General features: G+C 33.8%; 1 protein-coding gene across 2 annotated transcripts; it reads right to left on the bottom strand.

The window, feature by feature from the left end:
• Nucleotides 1-1,279: 1,279 nt before the first annotated feature.
• LOC137807217 (heat shock factor protein HSF30-like) lies at nt 1,280-3,529 on the bottom strand. 2 transcript variants are annotated; one of them, XM_068607719.1, is made up of 3 exons: nt 3,035-3,529; nt 1,702-2,557; nt 1,280-1,617 (listed from the first exon to the last, which is right to left on the bottom strand). In XM_068607719.1, the coding sequence occupies exons 1-2, from the start codon at nt 3,425-3,427 to the stop codon at nt 1,736-1,738; spliced, it is 1,215 nt and encodes a 404-aa protein (XP_068463820.1). In that variant the 5' UTR covers nt 3,428-3,529; the 3' UTR covers nt 1,280-1,617; nt 1,702-1,735. The 2 variants fall into 2 exon arrangements, with proteins under 2 accessions (XP_068463820.1, XP_068463819.1); XM_068607718.1 differs by having other exon boundaries at nt 1,280-2,557.
• Between the last annotated feature and the right edge of the window lie 15,138 nt (nt 3,530-18,667).

Raw genomic sequence — 18,667 nt, forward strand, 5'->3', positions numbered from 1 at the left:
GAAACTACCACTGTCGTGGATATAACTACCCAAACTAGCATTGTGGGAGGAAATGCTCTACGAGTGTTATATTATTTATCTATTAGAGTAGTTTATTAATTTTACATTGTATTTTTTTTTTATCCTGATTTATAAATTAAAATGAGACCAGTTTTTTCAATATATAAAAGTATAGTCGTTAAATGTTGATTTTTTTTAATTTTTTTTTAATTTTATAAAACGAAATTAATAAATTATTTATTTCATAACCTTTATTTATTATTGAATTATTTTATTATTATAAATATATAGTTAATTTTAATTAATACATTATAAAACATAAAAAGTACATATGTGTTTACATAATTTACATAAAAACTAATTTACATAATCGATTATGTGTTTAACATAATCGATTATGTATTTTATTTTTAAATATATTTTGTAATAGATTATTCAGTTTTTTTTATCATCAAATTTCATGTAAAAATTCAACGGTATTTTTTTATCACCAAATTTCATGTAAAAAATCAATGGTATTTTAACTCTTTCAACATGGTTGACGTGATTTTTCTGGTCTTTCTTTTCACAGTAGCGAAGAACAATGATACTTCTTTCGGAAATCGTCGTTCGCTTTTTTTTGCCTATCAGCTCCACAAATTAATCTTCGTGCACAGTAAACGAGTAGAATGGCGTTAAAGTTTATGACAAATATACATTTTAATTTCATTTATTTTCTTAATCTATTTTTTCTATTTGCTTTTAACTTAAGTTTTAGGTAAATTTCGAATTTTAAATGTCATGAACATGCTTCATCAAGCTTCGTCTCACTTTTTATGGAGTGCTTCTCTAAATGGAGTTCTTCTCTAAGATTTCTTCAGTTGATTAACTCCTTCTATCCTTCTAAGAATCACGTCACTTTTGCAAGAACCACGTCACTTTTGCATTGCCCCTATTCACTGTTACATTCTAAATGTTTTTAAGGATTGTACAATTATAAACATTTTGAAAGATCTGTGTAAGTTCCTGTTATAATCATGTATTGACAGTAACTGAATAACCTGAGCGTTATAATTTTCAAAATATTAAAACAACATTTCTCAGTTGAGAGAAGTGATTCACAAAAATCTGAGGCAAGGAAAAAGACAGATTATAGCAGCAACTCTGAAAACAAAGATGCCTCAAAAATTATCTTCAAAGCCTAAACATTAAAGTGATTCACGAAGCTGATGATCACAAATTCTAGGAGAAAAAGGAAAAAACAGGTACATTAGATAAAGCCTCAAACGGAACGGGGACGTAAATATAAACCAAAAGTATTGAACTATAAACCATGATCTGTAATACAAATTTACATCCTACATAGTTCATAAACCATGATCTGTAAACCAAAAGTCTTAAGATCCTATGTTAAGGAAAGGAACATGAAGGGAAGGACTATACAACATATGAACAATTTGGACCCCACCGAACAGAAACACGAAAGTCTCGCTCCATCATATAAAAAGCTGGGGCGAGCAACTAGGTCCTGCACTTTCAAAGCTGGTAATTGAAGAGCCCTGTAATAGTAAGCTCTTCATCTTATGTAGTAGCAGAGCATCTTCACACACAAACACTCCTGCAACCTGAAATTGCACCCTGCATACAATGCCAAATGCAACACAACACTATGGACCACATTGTTCAGAACTAAACATTCACAGAGTTAGAGAGGAAGATTACCACTACAAGGGACAACAACACTAGTGAGATCATTTTAACTAGTTTGCTCCACCAATCCAAATGCAGATCCAAGAGACCAATCCGTTGGCTTAGTGATCAAATCCTCTAATTCAAGATAGATATTCGAGTCATTCACATCTAGTTCTCCATCAACTAGAGAATTTTCCCGCATTAGTTTTTCTGACATAACATGATAGGCAGAAGAAGCATCTGGCGCATTTGCACTAGAACAACCATGGGAACTTAACCCTTGCACAGAGTTACATAATTCATCTTCCAAAGGAGAGGGAGTTGGGTGCTCCAACTTGCTGATGTTCACAGTTTCAGACAGAAATCCATCAAGCTCGGATTGCATTGAGGGGAATTGTTTATGAGATTGGTGTCTATAATCAACATTAGGGGTTGTGCCCATGGTCTTGGGGAAGGGTACAGAGCAGGGGTTTCCTATCAATCTAGGCCTCTTAACCATGTCGTTACCATCAACCTCTCTTTTTCTCCTAATCTTTTGGATTAACTGCTCAACAAACGCGGGCCTTCTAGCCATTCTAGTGAGGAAAAACATCATCTGATACTGCTTCATCTCTGCACACCGTACTCTCTCCTGAACATTTGTGAGCTGAACATGCGAATTCTCCTGCTGCTGCCTCAGTTTCAGAATTTCCACCTTCAAAATGTTCTGGTCCTTCTTCAGTTTCTCCATTTCAGCCTCCACGCCGGGCTTCACCATAGTGAAAGCTCCCTGATGCAGTCTGTTGTACTTACTCCTCCTCCTTATGTTCTTTAGCAAATACTTCTTCCCTCCTTGGAATCCTTCATTCGCAAACTCCCAACGGTCTGAATCAACCTTCCTGAAGCCCTGTACCCGTTCAACCATAAATCCTTCATTTACATCACAATAATTATATTATATAAATACAGATTAATCAAATCACTTCACAGACAACCCTTCAACATGACGCAATCAGACTAAAAACTGTAATATATTAAATGTTACAATAAATTCACAGAACTAATTACTAAAATTCTTTATTAAACAAAGGTTTAATTTATACAGTTTACAAAACTTTCGTTTCACAGATGCTTGGTAAAACTTACAACTCAAAAATTATAACTAGGAAGAATGAATCGCGTCGCGCCAGTTGATCTAAATCAAGAGGTTCCTTTATAGATTTGAATATTTGATCTTAATCTATAAAATTATAAGAAAAAATAAAATATTTTGATGTCTTGTGATGTGAGCAGTATTTTTGAGAAAGAGGGAGAATAGAGGGTTAAGGTCAGATAAATTTAAGGAGACAGAAGAAAGCTTAAGACTGTGGAAAATTGGACTGACATAGGTGTTGAGCTGGCGAACGAAGCTGGAGAAATTGTTGTGCTTGAAGTATTTGGGAAGAAGGGTTTTGGAGAATTCGTGGGAGTCCCAAACGACGAAACTATCGCGAGTTTGACTCCAGGACACAACGGGGTCAGTGTGGGAGTCCTCCACCATTTCGAAGGTTTTCTTCAGGAACGGTGGGGGACCCATCTCGTGCAGCCCTTCCATCGGCTTCGGCGTCTTATCCATGAAACCGTTAACGGAGCCGTCATCCGCCTCTTCCTTGACGTGAACCGCCGTTGGCTCTTCCGTCACCCCGGAGGCCTTGCTCTCGCTGAAAACGTCGTCGTGGCGATCCCTTTCGCCGTCGTCGAACATCTCTGCTTTCACTCTTGCCACTTCTTCTCCCATGGCAATGATTTGAAGTTTGAAGTGTGTGTTTGGTTTGGCAAGCGTTGAAGAGTTGCAAAGGAGTGTGAGGAATTAAAGTGTTGTGTTTCCACACGAGTGTCTGGGTCTGGTATTTATAGAGGGTGGAAAAAAATGAAGAGAATATTTTAATGAGAAAAAAGAGAAGAAGGTGATGGAGTGGCGTATCTTTGTGAGTGTCTATTTTAGGAAACTCCATTGGAGAGCCACGTTTTCATGACTCTTCCTTTGGTGCCACTTGTAAGAAAATAGTCTTGCTTTGGTCCAAAACAAATCTACTTTTGGAACACCAAAGTCATCTCATCGCCTTATCTTCTTACGTCTCTCTCACTGTTTTCTTAGTAACAACATAAACAATACATCCACCAAAACAATTCATAATTAAGCAGATACATGTTATATTTTATAGGGAATTTTTTTTATAATACCTAAAAAAAGTTTATGTAGTTAATTGTCAACTTAGTTTCTATTTTTCTCATTTTCATAGGTTATCAATAAAACTCAAATCTATAATTTTATTGCTAAAATTTAAATTCAAATCAATTTGTAGTAATGTGAATATAAAGGAAATCTACGCTTTTAAATGTAAGAATGTGCAAGTATACTAAAAGCTGGAAAAAAATCATAATTAAACAATTACATATTATTTTACAGAAAAATAAATTATTAGAAAATATGTATACCTAAAGAATGTTTATGTAGTTAATTGTAAACTAAATTCTTCTTTTTCTTACTTTCATAGTTTATCCATAAAATCTAAATTCAATTCTATTTTTTAGTAATACCAAAAAGAGAAATGTAAAGGTAATATACGTTACCAAATCTGAAAATGTGTCCAAATATACTAAATGTTGAGAAAGAATAAGGAACCATTAATAAGTAGATAAATGAAGAAGAAGAAAACAACTAAGGGGCAGAAGACAAACTATTAATGTTTTAAAAATAATATATTATTTAGTTTATTTTATTTGTCTTGTGCTTGTGATTAGGAGATGTGAAGAAAGGTTGCATCTTATGACAAATAGAAGACATGTTCTTAATGGAAAGGAGTATGTGAAGATGAGAAGTCAAAACCTTAATGGAACCTATTTCCGAATCCAGTTAGAGACTTCTAATTCTTAAGATGACCAAAAAACATTAACATGGCATGGAAAACACCTCTTTGAAATCCAATCATTCAAAGGTATTCTTAGATTTTATTTTGAATTTTGAAATGCAATTTTTCCACACCCTTAGTAAGATTTTCGACCAACCTATGAAGAAAGGGAATTTCTTTTTATTTTTAGTGCATTTGAGTTTCATTTGTGGTGTTAATTTCAAATGATTGGATTATAAGTAGTTGTAATCATTTTATTGTAAATTACTTTAGATTTATAATATTTAAGCAATTGTAAAACACTTAGTGGTATTGTATTTTGAGTCATAGCTTAAGCTTTTAAGAGTCAAGTTGGATTCTAAAGGAAATTTATCATGAATATGAAGATCATATTTTCAAGGAGCTCATATCTTTTTCTCATGTCCTAAGTATTCTTCACCTTTTTAATTTTCTTTTTCTTGTCAAATTCAATTGTTATTATCATATGAGTTGAACTCATTTTTTAAATATAATCAGTGATACAAACTTCTTGTCTTATATATATGCACACACAAAAATATTTGCTTCTTATTAACTTAAGCTTCCAATACATATATTATTCTTATTGTGAAAATAACAGGTACAATACACAAGAAGAAATGATTAAATTGTGTATTTAAACTTTTAAAAAATTTCACAATGTATCGTGTGATAAAATGCAATGAACACAAGATAAAGGAAATAAAGATTTACGATGAATGTTTTTATATTGGTTCATTTGTAAATAGCATACCACTATGTCTAGTTCTTAAATAATTGATTGAGTTCCACTAAACAGATTGATGTTGCAAAGATACAAATAAGTATTATTTAGAATATAATCACTTTTAGCTAAAAATCTCAAGTATTATTTGGACTATAGTCATTTCTAGCTAAAAGCTTTGACTATTATTTGGAACTAAGTCACTTCTATAAAACTAAATGAGTATTATTTGAAACACAACAACTCGTAGCTAGGACTGAGTATTCTTTGGAACAAAACCCTCTATGGCTAAACACGAGTATTATTTAGAAACAAAGTCAGTCTTGACTAAAAACAAAAGGTTACAAAGAAAGTGATATACAAGATCATTAGATTAATCACTAAGAAAGGTTGCATCTTATGACAAATAGAAGACATGTTCACTCTTTTAGGTTACTCTTGAACACGAACAATGTTCTTCCTTAAGGTTAAGGATAGTTTGAAGACTTGATCTCGTTCTAATTGTATGATTATCATCATTCTTCCCTCTTCAAAGAGATTTGTTATATATAAAGCTTGAGAAGAAAGAGTCGTTGTGCATAATTGTTTCGAGAGTCATCTTTTGTTATTGCTTCTTCTTGCATTTGAGCTTACTTTAAAGCTTCAATACATATTAAATGTTCTTTACATAGTATTTATTATGTGACTTCTTTGTAAACACACCAAAACAAAGTAGAGTTTCACAGGTCAAGACAAGTAACTTCTCTTCATCTTTGAACAAAGTACACAATTGACACAAGTGACTAACTTCACAAACTAATATTCACATTTTATGGAAAAGTTCTTTGAAAGAAGAAGCTTTCAACTTATTTTTTTCCAATGAATGAAAAAGCATGTAAATCTTGTAAGAATAATAAAATAAATATTTATTAAAGTTTGATATGTACTATGAAATGCTTCAGACTTGTGTATGTTAGAAATATACTAATTGTTTATTTAAGTAAAATTTTATTAGACGAAGTATGTGCACAAACTTTGTGTTTGTCAAACAAAACACAATATAAACAACACTTGTATATATGCATCCACACAACTTGTGTTTAGGGGTAGATTGGATACTTTGTCTCTAACATGATCTTATACACATAAAAAATTATGTTTACACTATTGTTTAAGCACATAATAAAAAACAAAAGAGTTTGTTGAACTTAAATCCAACTCTTATCATGCATTTTACAAGCTAAACATAAAACAGCATGAAAGAAGCCCCAGGTCATTCGCAATTTGTCCACATGAAAAAGAAAAAGATAAGAAGTTGGCTATGATGAAAAAAATAGAGATGTAATACAACACCTCTACTTACACTGCCTTGAATATAGGAGAACCTTTTCAAAATCCCATTATTGATAAAGGATACTATCTCGTCAAGTTGGAAAAGACTCATAATGTAAGTGTATCAACACAACTTGATTAAATACATTGTTAAACTTTTCAAATGTTAGTTCAACAAACTGTCGTGAAACACTTTCTTTTTAACCTTCAATTTTTGCAAACTCTAAACATGGTGAAACGCCATGTTGGAAAAAAAATTTGATCTAAGCCATGATATTTCTCCTTCAAAGCACAACTTAATGAAATACTTTTTAAAAACTTTTCTCATTCTAATCCAACAAATTGCTCTCAAATACTTTCGTTTTAACCTTCAACTTCATAAGTTGTCGACATTATGAAACAAATTCATGTTTCCCAAAATTAGCTTCAAATAATGATTGTCCTCCTTGCATATGTTTTCTAACTCCTTCTTTTATTGTCCAACAACAACTTAGCTCCAACACCTCCTTGCATATGTCATTTAACTTCTCGACCTCGGTTGATGTGCTACCATTGACAAACTTTGAATCATTTGTTGTCGTAGTAATAGAGCTCGTAAGATGTCGAGGTGGACACTTTTTTGTGAGAAGGAGGCCAATAAATGTTAACAAGGTGGACACGTTTTTGTGAGGAGCTAGAGCAAGATTTATTTTAGAAGCCACTTAAAGATTTTGAATAAGAAGACTCGCAACAAAGACAAACTAGTACTTACATCAAACGCTTGCTAATACAACCTCTTAGTTGAATGGTTGGAAGAGAACCTCTGATATGATGCTTCCAAGAAAACTTCTTTTACCTTCTTATATATTTCTACTTACTTAGGGTTCGTTTCTGGTGGACACAAGTATACATGCAAAATGTTATGTCATACTAAATTCTCACTAGTCAATTTTTCTTGTTTGGCTACAACAACAGACATCATCTTTAGTTGCTTGAAAATTTTCTTGATCTTATGATTCACAACTTCTGTAATTAAGAAAAAAACTCAGTCAGGTTAAAACCATAAAGAATTATCAATAATCAGTGATCAAAATATACCATCCCATCCAAATATGGTCATTGTCATAATGATAAGAAAAATATTGAAAAATTGGTAAATAATTAAGTGAAGTGTTAACTTGTCAAACATATCCATGATATCTTTTAGGATCATGTTAAAATTGGCCTAAATATTATACCTACTAGACTCCTTATATTTACTACAATGAGTCGTCATCATAAACAATAAACAATCATCTTGATATCTTTTAGGATTATGTTAAACTTGGAACATTATCCTACTAGACTCATGGAGTAAAAGAAAAACTTTAACGAGTCACGTTCATAAAAAACTAACAATCATAAACAATCATCTTGATATCTTTTAGGGTCATATTAAACTTGGAACATTACCCTACTAGATTCATATAGAGTAAAATGAAAACTTTAACGAGTCACGTTCATAAAAAAGAAACTAACAATTAAAACCTTAAAAGATGAGTTTGAAACTTTTGTAAGTAAAAGGAATGAACAATGGTGTCTTCCGAGATAAGAGTGATGCTAATAGTTATTTATTATTGGTTTTACTACCTTATTGGTTCCAACATTTTGGGCCAATATTCAATTAAGTACAGTGATTTTTAAAAATCAATTTGATCCCTATGTTTTTTAAAATGTATTCAAAATGGTCATTTCTGTTAAGTTGCACCAAATGGCCTTAAGGGGTGCTTATGTGGCAGAGACGTGTCAACTGACGTGGATGGTTACATTAGTTTAGTCCAAAATAAATTGGGGGTTTAGGGTTTAGTAATTTGATTTGGGGATTAGGCATTTTTAATTATAAGGTTAGGGTTTCTGAGAAACGAGGTGCGATTGTGAACAACGATCTTGAAGTGTGATCTTGTGGTTCGATTGTGTGGTGTGATTGTGAGGTGCGATCGTGAGCTACGATTGTGAGGTGTGATCCAGTGGTGCGATCCAGAGCTCGTGAAGGGGCAACGATTGAGGAACCCGAAGGCATTGTCAATCGTGGTGCCATTTCGTGGTTCGTCGTTTATAAGGTTAGGACATTTGGTTCTATTTGTGATTACTTTTAAAGAACATATGCATAGTAGTTTATGATGTAGGGTCCACCATGTGCAAGATTTTTCTATGTGTGGTCCAACATTTGGTCTCTGACATAATTAACTGAAGGATTGCTTTGTAAGTTGTTTGTTATTTGTTGCCATGTGTATATTTATATTTCACAGGAATACCTTTTATAAAGTTCATATCATGGAATAGGTTATTTTTAGCTTGTGGTCCATCATTGTGGGACATTTTGTGATGCGAGATATGTTGGTGGTGATACATCAACATGGTCATGTGACGGTGATAGATAAAGTTACTTTGAAATAGTTGGCATCCTAAAGAACATGGGGTTTTTAACAGGACAAAAGATGTGGTATTCACGTGGAGGTTGTGAAGAGTTGGAAAATAGATTTGAGGTATTGGTTGATGATGGTGGTGCAATAGAAATGCTGAAAATTGCAAATACACATGGTGAGGTTCATTTATTTTTAGTGCATGTTGTTGCGGAGGCAGAAGTGATGTTGGTTTTAGGTGGTGTGGAACCCACAGGTGTTGAAGCTGATGTTGAGGATGGTGGTGTGGTCGAACCCACAGGTTTTGAAACTGATGTTGAGAATGATGGTGGTATGGAACCTACAGGTGTTGAAGGTGATGTTGAGGATGGTGGTGGTGTGGAACCCAAGGGTGTTGAAGGTGATGTTGAGGATGATGGTGGTGTCGAACCCGAAGGTCTTGAAGGTAATGTTGAGTAAGAAGGTGTGGGTGAGGAGGAAGAAGGTCATGGTGGTCAGGGTATTGGTACACTTATTCATGAAGATATGGAATGTGATGATGATGGTGGACATGTGTCAGAAGATTCTTCTTAGTTAAGGGAAGTTCAATTTATTGAAGGTGAAATTGAAGTTCAGAGTGAGGGTTTTAGAGATAAGGGTCAGGGTGATGGTCAGGGTCAGGGTCAGGGTTTAGGGTTTAATCCTTAGGTTAGGCATAGGCGCAGAAGTAAAAGGCAGGTCAGTAATCCTATTGAAGGTTTAGAACCAAATTGTACAAATGATTTGCAGGATTTGGGTTGTGATGATGATGAAAGTGAAGGAACATTTGTGCATGATAGAGGGTTGTTAGATACAGAGTGGGAATCAGAAGAGTTAGACAGCATGGACGAATTTGAAGATGGTGAGCAGGATATTTGTACAGGTGGTAAATTTCCATCCTTTGAAATGCCAAAAAACATGACAGATTTTTCTTGGGATTTGGGTACCTATTTTACAGACAAGGAAGCATTTAAAGATATCATTAGAACTTATGTTGTCCATTCAGGGAGGAACTTGAAATTAGTAAAAAATGATAATTCGAGAGTTCGTGTGTGTTGTATTGGAGAACAAGGACAATGTAAATGGTTTGCATATTGTGGGTTCTTACCCTCAACAAGTTGTTGGCAATTAACAAAACTAAATGATGTACATACATGTGCTAGGCAGTTTAAGGTTGATTTGTTGAGCACTAAATGGTTGAGTGGGAGGTTAGAGACTTCTTTTAAGTCAAAATCCAAATTTGAGAAGTAATGATGTAAGGAATAAAGTTGTTAAAAATTGGAACACAAGTATAAGTAAGTCAAAAGCTCAACGGGCAATGGCCATGGTGTTGAAGACTGTCCATGGTTCATTTCAAGAGCAGTACAAACGAATTTATGACTATGCACATGAGGTCATGCGTGCAAATCTGGGGTCTACAGTGAAAGTGAAAGTTGAAGACATGAATGGGTTAAAAGTTTTTAGCAGATCTTATGTGTGCTTAAAAGGCCACAAGGATAGGTTTATGTCTTGTAGGCCCATAATTGCTTTGGATGGGTGCTTCTTGAAAGGCTTTTATGGTGGTGAACTGTCAACAATAGTTGGGAGGGACACAAATGATCAGATGCTACCACTAGCATATGCTGTAGTTGAGGTTGAATGCAAAGATTCTTGGACCTAGTTTTTGCAACTTTTAATTGAAGATGTTGGGGGTGTAGATGTACGTGAAGGCATCACTTTCATGTCTGACCAACAAAAGGTATATTCTTTGCTGTTAATTGTTGATTTTGTTTGTGTATAATTTTCATTTAACTATTGTATATGTCTTTTGACGGTGTTTGTTGCCTGCCATTCAAGAACTCATACCTGGGGCAGTGCAGCGGTTTTGTGTTCGACACTTGTACGCGAACTTCAAAAAGAAATTCCCGGGAAAAAAATTGAAAACCTTAATGTGAAGGGCAGCCGAAATGACATATCCCCAAGCATGAGAGAGGGAGATGAGGACTATAAAGAAAGTCAATGATGTCGCATTCAAACATTTGATTGCATTACCTCCCAGGCAAGCATTCATACTTGTTCTTTTACTCATGGCATATTTAAAAAGTCCATGGAATACCACTGTTACATTTGAAAATTAAGTTTGTAATGCAGTTTGATTGATAAGGTAAAAAAATGTAAGATTCAGATGTAATGCAGTTTCCTTATATCATGTAATTTCGGGTTTTGCTCCCTATTGTTCAATCCTAAATGTTTGTACTTGGTTGATCGCTTAATTCCTAACCTTATACAACTTCACAACATTGCCTATTGATGCTTACATTTTAGAGAGCATAGTCAACTTTTTAGGTGCAGTGTTGATATGATATACAAGTAAAATGTGCCCAAAAACATTGTTTAAGTTCTGAAATCATTTATTTTAAGTTGACTAAGTTCTAAAATCATTTATGCACACCATGTCTAGGTTCTAAAATAATTTATTTTAAGTTGACGAAGTTCTGAAATCATTTATGCACACCATTCCTAGGTTCTGAAAACATTTTTGCACACCATTCTTAGTTTTTGAAATCATTTATGCACATTATTCCTAGGTTCTGAAATCATTTATGCACACTATTCCTAGGTTTTGAAATCATTTATGCGCACTATTCCTAGGTTTTGAAATCATTTTTACACACCACTCTTAGGTTCTGAAATCATTTCTACACACCATTCTTAGGTTCTGAAATCATTTATGCACATCATTCCTAAGTTCTTCTGGTATCATTTATGCACACCATTCCTAGGTTCTGAAATCATTTATGCACACCATTCCTAGGTTCTGAAATAATTTCTGCACACCATTCCTAGGTTCTGAAATCATTTCTGCACACCATTCTTAGTGATGGATTTGTGTCTCCTTTCGTGCGGTTTTTGTTGATGAATGTGAAAGCTCCATGGATTGATGGTGGAACAAGGCTTTCCTAAGAGTGATGTTAGCCTTGGAGGTGCATGAAAAGTATGAAGAGTAGGAGTGGTTCGGCCAACTCCCTTTGTAGGTGACGGTTGAAGACTAAAAGTCTATTCCTAAGAGAGTTTAGGCAAGGAGTGAGAATGACACAATTTTGGCAGCATTTCACTATTCAATTAATCTTGAATTTACATGACCCAAGCTCCTCTATATATAGCAAGAGTGGGCTGAATATGAAAAGAGAATTGGAGGGAAATTCAAATGTTGGCACATGGGAAGGTGGCTCCTAAATTCAGCACGTGAGGTAGGTTCTAGAATTCTTCCATGTGCTAGGAGTTCTAGAACCTTACACTCCACTTAGGCTAAATGTGGGTTGGACCTAAGTTCAATGAGGAATAGGAAACTCTAATTAAACTTAGGTTAGCATTTTAGGTACCACTTTACATGTTTCAACAAAAATACAAAAGAATTAAACTATGCTACTTTTGACAAAAAATGTAAAAAACTATTCTACACTAAAGTTTATTATATGTAGAATGCGTCATCTTGATCCCTCTTTGACCATAACTCTAGTGGTTGCCTCAATTTGACATTTTGGTGGCCTTTCAATGGATTGGTGTTGGGGCCTCTTCCATCATCCCCTCCCTCTTGAAAAGGATTTGTCCTCAAATCCAAGGCTTCGTCCTCGTCATTGTTAGAATATATGGCTTTAAACTAGAGGGGGGTGAATTGTTTAAAGGGAGTTTTCACAAACTGTTAAGCCTTGAATGAAATTACTTCGAGAAAACCTTGATTAAGAAATTAGTTTTTCAAAACACAAAGCTAAAAGCACAGCACCAGTAAAACAATCGGTTGTTTATACCAGTAAACGAATATCAAAACTGAATTTAAAGAGTTAGGGATAGAGAAAATGTACACAGATGTTTATACTGGTTCACTCTAAACCCAGAGCTACATCCAGTCTTCTCAAAAACCACTGAGGAATTCCACTAAGCAATCACACCTAGATCACTTACACCACAACCAAGAAAGTGACCTTGATCCCTTCAAGACACACACTTCTCTTGGCCAACACACCAACATTAAGAATGTTGATCTTGATCCCCTCAAGAACACACAACAATTCTCAACAAACACACAGAAGAAACTTGTTCAACAGAATACAAGGATTACACTTGTTACAGAATTAAATCTGAAATCAATACAAGCAGAAATCCTATATCACACACTATGATTAATCTCAATCTCTAAGCAATCTCAATTCTTTGAAAACTCAAAAACTTGTGTTCAAAATCTTGTTACTCAAATCTGTTTTTCTGAATATATTCAAAGATATTGTTTGTTATCAAATCTTAACAAACTTATTCATTGCATTTAAAAGATTGGTCAAAGCATTAAAGACTGGAGCGTAAACAATTAAAACATTTAAAGCTCAGTCAAAGATAAAACAGTTTTTCTATTATGGTACCAAAACAAACAATCGGTTGTTTTCTCGAATCAATCGGTTGTTTTGGTTTTAACAACTCAACCATTTGAAAAATAGTTTTCAATCTTTTCTAAAAACATCTAAGTATAAAACAATCGGTTGTTTTTCACTTAGTTTGAAAAACACTTTTCTTTTAAAAAGATTGAGAATGCCTATGCTTTGGATTCAATCAAAGAGAGGATTACAAACACAATCTACCCCAGATCCTAACTAAGACAGCTCAGCAACAGCAAGCACAACCAAGCCTTCAACATCCTTCAAAGGGTTTGGATTCTTCAAATCTTGAACACTACTTGGTTCAACAGTCATTAGTAGGGGGATGTATGTGGCTGGATGGTGTCCATCATCTCCTCCTTCTCGAGAGGATCTATCCTCAGATCTACATGGTCGATCTCGAATAGCAACCTTATTCTTGAGTTGACAACTATACTCGTCCTCCTAGATCAAATGTCCATCTACAGTAAACATCAAACAAACATAAGATAAATTTCTTTTTTAAAAGAAAATTAAAATAAGAGAAAACTAAACAAAAATAAGGCCTTTTATCTTTGAAATTCTTTTTAAAGAATAACATAAGACCTCTTTCAAAAATATTTTTGTTCACTTTGTATTGTATATTGCCCAAGCTAGGCAACAACATCACAAAGTTTGGTTTTTGAGATTTTTGTAAAGAAGAGTGATCATTATATAATTGAAAAAAAGAGTTCAAAGTATTGCAATCCCCCTTTAAGGATTCTTTTTCAGCTATGCTTTCAAGGGGTGTCATAAAAGACTCTTCTTCTTTGTTGGTTTCCTCTTCTTCCTTTTTAGTTAAACATTCTTTGGTATTTTCTATGGAGGAAACATTTATATCTATATTTGGCTCAGCTCCAAACATATATTTCTCTACAAGCACATCCTCACAAGGGTTTTCTAGAGAAGATAAAATGTCATCGATATCTGATTCAACTTCAAAAAAAGAGGTTTTTGTAGTGTCCTTTTTTATCATCACTTTTTCTCTCTTTTCTTTCTCTTCTCTAACTTTCCTTCTTACAAGAGCTTGAGATTTTTCTTTAACCTCTTTTTCTCTTCTAATATATTCTTTTTCTCAATTTATAAAGTTTCTTCCTTTTTCTATAAGCTCTTTCATTTCTTCTCTAAGCTTATTCTTTTTCACATATAGAAGCGGAACAAACTTTCTTCTCATACACATCTTCAGTTCATCCCAATTGAGTATTTCTGATTTTCAGCCAATTCTAACATTAGTTTCCCTTTCTCTTTGTGTCCACCAAGACCTAGCATCTTCTTAAAAACTTAGAGTGGTTAAGGGTACTTTCCTCTCTTCACTTACTCTATGGCAAGCAAATAATTGTTCTACCTTCATTTCCCAATCTAAATAGACTTCTACGTTTTCTTTTCCATGAAAATGAGGTAGATCTACCCTAACCTCTCTTAGGCTCTCTTATTCTCTTATATCTCTTCTAGTTCTCCTAGGGGGTGGTTGATAATATTCATTTATCCTAAGGCTTTCTTCCCCAAAAGAATCATGATTTTAAGAACTAGATGCATGTGAACATATTTTTTTAGATTTTTGAGAGTTTTCACCCTTTTCTTTAGTCATTTTCAACTCTTTGATTTGTACCTCGTTTTCCAATTGTCTATATGAGAATGATTGAAAGTCATTGGCTAATTGTTTTAAAAGAGATTTGATGGACTTTATATCACTTTCATTAGATTTATAAGAGTGAGTTGACATGACTAAAGCTTTGTGTTTAAAAGTATTTTACTTCAAGAAAGAAAAGGAAAGTAAGGTAGCTTTCCAGGAAAGAGGGGTGAGTCACTAGGACTTCTTAAGTACCAAGTCTTTCCTTGCCAAAACCTATCCCTCAAAAACTTCACACAAATCTTTTTCTAAGTAATTTACTTAGACCACAATGAGGAATGAAAAGTCAAATTTTATGCAAAGGAAAACAATGCAAAGCAATTAACAAACGAAGCAATTAATCAAAGTTAAACAAGTAACTACCGTAAACAATTAAACAAAGCTATACAAGTAATTAACGTAAAGCAAACTAGCTAAGCACAATTAAAGATTGCTAATCTACAAAGCTTTAAACTAGACGTTTCCTAGGTGAGGCTTCTAGACACTTTGAGTCTTTGAAGACATACTCACCGTCTACACGTGATTAATCCACTAATTAAACAAAGGTTAAATGTAATTACAACTCAAATTAAATTTCAGCTTTCTATACTATGCACTCCTTTGGCTTGTAGTTGCTCTTCTTTGTTGTGTCCTTCAAAGTGTATGTGTTTGGTATTTGTATTTGTGTTTGTTGTTACTCCTTGCCTTAGCCTCTTATGAATAGGCAAAAACAATACCTACTAAGTAGAGGTAGTCTTACCACAAAAACAATTCTACTTAACAAGCACCAATTGAATTTATCCACCAACAATTTAGAGGTCAAGAAAAGAAAGCAAGAAACAAATTAAATTTTAAAACAGTACCACAACAAATGGATTTGAATTATGTGACACAACTTAGAAAGAGTTTAGAATGATATTGGACAAGCAAATAAAAATAAACACTCAATAAAGGGTGGCACACAAAAGGAACCTAAAGAAAGGCACTAGAATTGATTTGAAAAACCAAAACAGCACTATTGGAAAATTTTAGGTTCAGAAAGCGTGACTTAAAATATTTATGATGAGCTGGCTATTTTGAATTTGCTTCTGAAAATTTAACCACAAACGATTCAATGTCTTAGTAAGATTTTGGCGTTGGAATCACACCAAAAACATGCACCAAATAATTGTGATAAATTTTTCAAAACCATTGTTCAACTACCGTATATTTTGGTGCCAGAATACACTCTTTTCTTTTTTTATTTATCATTTTTTTCTATTTTGTCTTTTCTTTTTTTATTTATCATTTTTTTCTATTTTGTCTTTTCATCCAATTCTTTTTTTCTTGATTTTCTAACGCAACAAACTGTATTAATCCATATTTTCAGAATTTTTCTTCAACGTATTAAAATTTCATAACAAAAAACAAGCAGAATTTGAAAAACAGAGGAGTCCTAATTCTGGAATTTAAAAACAAAAATAAGAAACTTCAAAAACACAATGAAGTAGATGTATATGAATTTGTATAGAACTAGCATACAAATATGAACTCAAACTAAAAGAAAAATGCATCAAATGATCAATAAACACAGAAAAATAAATCTGGACTCAAATTAAATCAAGAAACCAAAATTATCAACAAATTCAGCACAACAAGGATTTGATGACAAATTTAGGAAATACATGACTAGATAAAACATCAAAGGATTCAGAAAATAAAATGACTCAAGACAAATCATATGAACCGAACAAAATTCAAACAAGACTCAAACAACCTAAAATCAAAACAGCAACACAATTTCATATAGATTCCTACACAAAATATGAAACTAAGAAGCTCAAGAACAATTTGAACATTTTGCACCGATTGAATTGCTTAAAACAACAACTAAATCAAATTAAAAAGCAAAAAACAGCAAGATAACATGAACAAGTGATGAACAACACAGAAATAAGAAGAACACAAACACAAAAATGAGAGAAGACATTTAGCTCTTGTAGAACCTATGCTCATGATATCAAATGATGAATTTGTGTCTCCTTTCTTGCGGTTTTTGTTGATGAATGTTGAAGCTTCATGGATTGATGGTGGAACAAGGCTATCCTAAGAGTGATGTTAGCCTTGGAGGTGCATGAAAAGTATGAAGAGTAAGAGTGGTTCGGCCAACTCCCTTTGTAGGTGACGGTTGAAGATTAAAAGTCTATTCCTAAGAGAGTTTAGGCAAGGAGTGAGAATGGCACGATTTTGACAGCATTTCACTATTCAATTAATCTTGAATTTACATGACCCAAGCTCCTCTATATATAGCAAGAGTGGATTGAATATGAAAAGAGAATTGGAGGGAAATTCAAATGTTGGCACATGGGAAGGTGGCTCCTAAATTCAACACATGTGAGGTAGGTTCTAAAATTCTTCATGTGTTAGGAGTTCTAGAACTTTACACTCCACTTAGGCTAAATGCGTCATCTTGACCCCTCTTTGACCATAACTTTAGTGGTTGCCTCAATTTGACATTTTGGTGACCTTTCAATGGATTGGTGTTGGGGCCTCTTCCATCACTTAGGTTCTAAAATCATTTATGCACATCATTCTTAGGTTCTGAAATCGTTTATTTTAAGTTGACTAAGTTTTGAAATCATTTCTGCACATCATTCATAAGTTCTGAAATCATTTATGCTCACCATTTTTAGGTTCTAAAATCATTTATTTGAGTTGACTAAGTTCTGAAATCATTTACGCACACCAATTCCTAGGTTCTGAAATCATTTATTTTCCTATACTAGGTTTTGGTCCAGATCGAGGTTCACATTCACTCCAAAATGTGACTCACTTGTGAAAAATATTTCTGAAGGCTTTAATAGTGTGCTTGTACAGATGATTTTTCAATGCAAGACTTTGAGACGACCATCTCACCCAAGTGCAGCACGACCATCTCACCCAAGGTCATCTCGCCCAAGGCCACCCCACATAAGCTCATCTAACCCACAGACATCTCACCCAAGCCCATCTGACCAAGGTCCAAGTCAGGCAACTCCAAGTGCACCAGGCCCATCTCAGGAAGCTCCAAGTCAGGCAGCTCCAACCGCACCCCCTCCACCATCTCTCCCTACTCAACCAAAAGTTTCACAACCATCTCAGGGAACTTGAAGGACAACAAGATTAAGTGTAAAATTTTCAAGACCCTACATCAGACTTAAGTTACCGTCCATGAGAGACCGCTATTATTGTAGGCTCCTGCTAATGTATTTTAGAATCATAATTTGTTAATTTATCATGTACTAAATGTATTTGATAATTTTTGAAGTACATTAAAATAATTAAGTTTGCTTCATTCTAAATGTATGATAATTAAGTGTGTTTGTGCTTGTTACACTTTATATTTCTATTGATATAGCTACACCTGTGAATAGTGGACTCCTGATTTACTCTAAGATGAGAAAAGTTGGATTGAAGATGTATTGTTCTCCTTTCTACTTAGCTAATGTCAAACTTAGTAATGAGTTTTGCAAAATTGGTGTTTGCTTGCAACTTTATGAAAAATATTACATTAACTCATTCAATTATAATCCCAATCAAAATATACATTGATACATCACTAATGAAAAATTTAAGAAAACAATACATATTACATTAACTCATTCAATTATAATCCCAACCAA

The sequence above is a fragment of the Phaseolus vulgaris genome, chromosome 3 (assembly GCF_000499845.2).
Source record: "Phaseolus vulgaris cultivar G19833 chromosome 3, P. vulgaris v2.0, whole genome shotgun sequence".
Lineage (NCBI taxonomy): Eukaryota > Viridiplantae > Streptophyta > Magnoliopsida > Fabales > Fabaceae > Phaseolus > Phaseolus vulgaris.

Excerpts from the sequence above, each read along its gene's own strand:
- LOC137807217 (XM_068607719.1), bottom strand. The coding sequence starts at position 3,427 with ATGGGAGAAGAAGTGGCAAGAGTGAAAGCAGAGATGTTCGACGACGGC. Across the intron at positions 2,558-3,034 it reads TTCGCCAGCTCAACACCTAT|GGCTTCAGGAAGGTTGATTC; the intron begins GTCAGTCCAATT and ends GAACGGGTACAG.